At 41.5% G+C, this 6,295-nt stretch overlaps 1 protein-coding gene across 1 annotated transcript in view; it reads right to left on the minus strand.

Annotated features, from left to right (window-relative positions):
* Positions 1 to 4,623, minus strand: part of LOC138980844 (protocadherin gamma-A4-like) — a 48,753-nt gene extending 44,130 nt beyond the window's left edge. The window contains exon 1 of the mRNA XM_070353726.1: positions 4,424 to 4,623. Coding sequence (XP_070209827.1) covers positions 4,424 to 4,489 — 66 coding nt within the window. The 5' untranslated portion in view covers positions 4,490 to 4,623. The remainder of the gene's footprint in view (positions 1 to 4,423) is intronic.
* Between the last annotated feature and the right edge of the window lie 1,672 nt (positions 4,624 to 6,295).

The following is a 6,295-nucleotide window of genomic DNA, read 5'->3' on the forward strand; positions in this document are numbered from 1 at the left end:
TGAATCGAGGAACAAAAGTGATGAGGATATGGGTTTGAATAGTTGTCCCCTGACGAGGCTACCTTTCAGTTTCCCCAGAACACCTCTATAAAATCACAAAGAAGCTATCCTAGCAATTTGAAACTGTAAATATTGCCGAAAAGTACTATAATTGGGAGAGGTACTTAGGGATCTCTGGGCTGCCTACTGCATTTGCCGGGTTTGGCAGACCCTTGATTTTTTACCCCCACATCACGAGTTTCTCCTGATTCAGACCTACCACGCTTTCCAACTACGCTCCTCGACCTACACCACCCTCCATCACTATGGCCAGCAACTTCAACAATGAGATTGCCGAGACCCTATTCGACTTCTCTTTGGAAAATGAAGAGGATTCCACCATCCACGCCAGCCAGTACCACACCTCCAGGGAGCTGGAACTGAACAGCATGAGAGAACATGACATCATACTCGAGATCAGTCTACTACCCGCGAACGCGGACGCTCCAAACCAAACCCTTCAACTGAACCAGAAACCAACCAAAGAAAGGGTAAACCCCATTCTGGAAAGACTACAGGAAACGTTCAAATCTAGAACGAGCTTAACCACAGCGAAACAATCGATAACACTCGCAATCAAGAAGAATCGGTGTGTACCCTTTTTGAAAGGGGCCACCGACTTCAACCCAGGTTTGTACGGCTCAACTACCAGAATGCAGGGTCTCAGAGAACAATTTCGGGACATCATAAGGGAAAACAACAATTCCCTCCAACACCATTTCGCCGAATTCATCGAGGGGGAAATTGGAAACGAGACAGAAACCATCAAATGTCTCCGCGATGAAGCCCTCGCCATCGCGGGTAAAGATGAAAAAACCCTCAACATGCTGAAACTCAGCCTCCAAAAATTCATCAAGTATGAACAAACTTTGGTACAACGCCACCGTGACTACGGGGAAGACAGGGAAAGACGCGAACACCGCAACCAACAACGAAAACGGCCACGGGACCACTCAACAAGTAACTACAGAATCCCAAAGCTGCCAAAGCGACAATAGGCAAAACTTTTGTCTAAAACCTACACTCTGGTCTGCCCTCGGGCGGACCACCCTCATCTTCCAAAAAGGGATGAATTGTTTCGTTGCCAAACCACCTTATGAAACAACCAATACACCCCCTCCCCCTGTCAACCTGTACATACAGTACACAGACAAAATAATGAGAAGGGTTGAACAAACAACCACACCACTCCCCACATTTAACTGTACCATCAGTACACACAACAATACGGAAAAAAACCCGTTAAAGGCACGATGTACTATACAATCACCAAGCCTTACATAAGCCTCAATCACTGAGAGGACAGTACACACAAATACTAGCAAACAAGGGAAATGAAAAATAGTCATCTATAAATGATTATTCTGAATCGAGGAACAAAAGTGATGAGGACATGGGTTTGAATAGTTGTCCCCTGACGAGGCTATCTTTCAGTTTCCCCAGAACACCTCTATAAAATCACAAAGAAGCTATCCTAGCAATTTGAAACTGTAAATATTGCCGAAAAGTACTATAATTGGGAGAGGTACTTAGGGATCTCTGGGCTGCCTACTGCATTTGCCGGGTTTGGCAGAACCTTGATTTTTTACCCCCTCCGGGGATATCATTCCCAGGAACTCTCATGTCAAATTTCATAAAGATCGGTCCAGTAGTTTAGTCTGAATCGCTCTGCACACACAGACAGACACAGACAGACACAGACAGACACACAGACACACACAGACACACACACACACCTAAAGTGTGGATGGTTACCTAAGAGGCGGCACTGGGTGTAGTGCCTTTCTAGTGCACTTGCACTACAACAGCACTGGGTGCAGTACTCGCTCCGGCATCGAAGAATTTTGCACTAAAAAATGCACAAAATTTGACCTATTTCGTCGCCTATAGAGGACGGAAAGAATGTCATTTTGAACATTGTTATGACATTCTTTCCGTGAAAAAGGTAAATTAAACGGTGTCAATTTAACCATAAGGCAACCATCCACACGTGTGGACGGAAAGAATGTCATTTTGAACATTGTTATGACATTCTTTCCGTCAAAAAAGTCAATTTAACGGTGTTAAATGAAGCGACCATCCACACAATTAGGTTGCCATCCAGAGTTTAGGTTGCCATCCACGTGTGGATGGTTGCCTTATGGTGATTTAGGCAACCAAACCTGTGGAAACATGGGTACACATACACACACATAAACACACACACACACACATACACACACACACACACATACACCACGACTCTCGTCTCGATTCCCCCTCTATGTTAAAGCATTTAGTCAAAACTTGACTAAATGTAAAAAATCTGCATTTTTGTCAATTAAAAATACTTATTTGCTCAAAAATTTGATTTCAAGGTCTTTCTGAATTGTATGACAGTGCAGGATGAAAGTGTTCTAAATGTGTTCTGAAAGTGTTCTGAAAGTTATCTGAAAGTTATCTGAAAGTGTTCTAAAAGTGTTCTAAAAGTGTTCAAAAAGTGTTCAAAAAGTTTTAACCTGAACACTTTTTATGTGTTCAGAAGTGGTTATAGCAGGGTGAACACTTTTTAAGTGTTCAGATGTGAACACATTTAGAACACTGTTGGAACACTTTTAGAACACATTTTGTGTTCAGAGCACTTTATGTGTTCCAAAAGTGTTCTAATGTGAACACCCTTTTACATGCAACATGTAAGAGGGTGTTCAGAAGTGGTTACACAAAGGGGGTTCAAGAGTGGAACACTTCTGTTTAGAGTGTAGAAGCATGTTATTGGACCAAGAGACTGCAGGTGAGAAGAACAAGAACAAGATATAGAGAATACCAAATGGCTTGCTGTGTCGTACCAGATTTACACGAGTTGTTTTTTTAAATATTGAACTGCGAGCGAAAGCGAGCTGTTCACTATTTGAAAAAGCAACGAGTGTAAATCTGGTACGACACAGCAAGCCATGTAGTATTCTGTTTATCCTACATACTGTACTTACGTATATTTTACTGAAAATGTCTTCCAGTCGAGGCAGCTAAATTGAAGACGCTTGTTTTGGAACCTCGATCTCTTCTAAAGCATCGTGCAATCTATTACGTCAAAGCAAAGAAACGTCATTCTGAAAGTGTGGCGTGACGTGTTAGTTCTAAAGATTCATCGAGGGTAATTAGCGAGCGCAATTTTTGTTTCTATAATGATGTTTGTCTCGGTGACTTTGGCATCATAAGCAGTGGAAACACAGGTCCCTGCCAGACTTGCTTGACATGACCTCATTTACATGATATACACACGTGTGATTTGAACGATTATTATCTCACGGGTGTCTCTCTCACGTATGTGGGATAAATTATTGTTATAAATTCCATCTCACACGGCATAAATAGCTCCATGCGCCTTGATTCCGAGGCTGGAGATATGCGCGCGATATAAGACTTCATATAACAGGAGTGGAACACTTCTGTTTAGAGTGTAGAAACATGTTATTGTCTATTAAAATGAGATTTGGACCAAGAGACTGCAGGTGAGAAGAACAAGGACGAGATATTATTGTTTGTGTTCCTAGTACTGGTGAGTACATTTTCATTGTCATCTGGTTATCAAAATGAGTTCATTAAAATGAAGAAAAACAAATTGACGAACTCGATCTGCATGTAGTCGAACATTAGACACGCCATCATGTTATACGAATTATTGGGATATTCAATAAGACAAATACGCATACAGCAAGCTGTAACAATTAATGAACAAACCTATTACCCCTTACTCCAGAGATACACATGAAATATAGATACGATCATTATTCTTTATATATCTATCCCAATCAAATATTCAACTCGATATACCAATGCATATCACACACATTTCGTTTCAGAAATCTTGGCTGAAATACTCTCTCCTTCCCATGTAAATGATTTTGGCTCATCGTCTCGGATATGTCGGGGCTTGTAGATGAGAGGTAATCGCAACGTTTAGACTCATAGCAACGTTAAACAGCCTCTCTCTCTTTTGTTTTGCTCTCTCTCTCTCTCTCTCTCTCTCTCTCTCTCTCTCTCTCTCTCTCTCTCTCTTGCTACCAGCTTGTATTTATAATTACCTGCATAGTATGTATTTGATTTTATGAATAACCACACAATATTATGTATGCTCTTCATGCCTCATCTTCATCATCATCATCATCATCATCATCATCATCATCATCATCATCATCATCATCGTCATCATCATCATCATCATCGTCATCTTTATTATCACGTGCTGAAGTTTTCCGACCTTTTGTTGGTTAACTTTTTAGCTTTTTAATTTTTAATGTTTTAATTATATAATTGTGTGTCTATGCGTCCCAAGGACAGATTGTAAGAAAAGGCGTAGCCTTAAATCTTAATCCTTGTTAAATAAAGTTCAATTCAATTCTCTTACCGCAGCACATGCCCAATGCACGATGCACAGCAACACAAGGGACTGTAGCACCCACGGATTCTTCATTCTCAAACCGTGTCGTCTCCACAACTTGATCTCAAGATAAGGACACTTTCTAGACCGTGATAAAATCAACAAGAAGGTAACTTTTTGAACACATGTTCTCAACCATCCAGTTTACAAAACGAAAAATGCTTTCCTTTCTTTATGAAAACATGTCGAGTTTGTTTGGAAAAAAAACACCACTTGACTGAATGCTACGTTGCACAATTAGTCAGCTTTAGCTCTACCATTTCCACCAGAGACTGTAGAGTACACAGAGACGCGTCATGCTTCTTTGCGCTGCGGTGCGAAACTGAGACCGGCCAGCCAGAGCGCGGGAAAAGAGCCTCTCTGTTAACGCGTGATTTGTAAAAATGTAAAAACATTATACAAATCACGTCCTTGCGTCGAACCTAAAACCGCGATTTGTAAAATTGTAATAATGTAAAAATATCGCATTCCACAAAGTAATGCATGCCTTTTATTATTATTAATATTTGTTGTTTAGAGCCTCTACGCTGAGTGGTGGGGGTGGTTTTAGATCCACATCCCATTTTGGTGCAATCCCATTTTGCCGCTGTCCCATTTTTTGCCCCATCCCATTTTCGCGACATTTCACAAGCCAAGCGTCATTTTACTAACATGTCATAACGCGACATCCCATTTTGACACCATATCCCATTTGGCCGCCTTGTCGTTTCGCCGCCATTCCATTTCGCCTCCATCCCATTGTCGCGACATTTCACAAGCCAAGCGTCATGTTACTACAGTGTCATAACAATAGCGCCACATCCCATTTTGACACCATCCCATTTAGTCGCCATCCCATTTTTGATTTATTCTTCTTGCCAAGCCTCACTATACTACTATACTGCGTTATTCAACTAGGGAGACATTCCGTTTACGCGAAATCCCATGTTGCCACAATCATAAATGTCGCGAAATAGGGATGGCGGCGAAATAGGATGACGGCAAAACGGCATGGCGACAAAATGGAATGTGGCGCTAGTGGTATGACACGTTGGTAAAATGACACTTGGCCTGTGACATGTCACGAAAATGGGATGGGGCGAAATGAGCAAACGGCGAAACGGGATTGCGCCAAAATGGGACGTATGGTGGTAAAATGACACTTGGCGTGAAATGTCGCAAAATTGGGATGGGGGTAAAATGGAATAACGGCGAAGCCGGGTATTCGGCTCTATTTCTTCCCGGCGAAGCCGGCTACCCGGCGAAGCGGATATTCATCTAGTACTGAATACATGGTCAGTTAAGCCTAAGAAAATATGTCAGGAATAAATCGTTTAACGAAATAGTTCCCAGTTAAATCGGTAACTAAGGCATTTAATCAATTTGGCGTCGTCCCAGCACCTCGAAACTGAAATGTGTAGTCAATTACACGGAGCTAAGAAGTTACCATGTAAGGAAAACTGTAAAATACAGCATTAAACAACATTCTTGTGACCAAGCTGACTTAAAAGAGTCTTGATCGATCGATGATTTTCTTAGTTCTTTTCAGTTGCTTCTTTCTTGTTCAGAAAGCTCTCTCACTCTCTCTCCCTCTTTTTACATTTAGTCAAGTTTTGACTAAATGTTTTAACATAGAGGGGGGAATCGAGACGAGGGTCGTGGTGTATGTGTGTGTGTCTGTGCGTGTGTGTGTGTGTGTGTAGAGCGATTCAGATCAAACTACTGGACCGATCTTTATGAAAGTTTACATGAGAGTTCCTGCGAATGATATCCCCGGACGTTTATTTTTTTATTTTTTCGATAAATACCTTTGATGACGTCATATCCGGCTTTTTGTAAAAGTTGAGGCGGCACTGTCAC

The sequence above is a fragment of the Littorina saxatilis genome, linkage group LG11 (genome assembly GCF_037325665.1).
Source record: "Littorina saxatilis isolate snail1 linkage group LG11, US_GU_Lsax_2.0, whole genome shotgun sequence".
In the NCBI taxonomy this organism is placed as follows: domain Eukaryota; kingdom Metazoa; phylum Mollusca; class Gastropoda; order Littorinimorpha; family Littorinidae; genus Littorina; species Littorina saxatilis.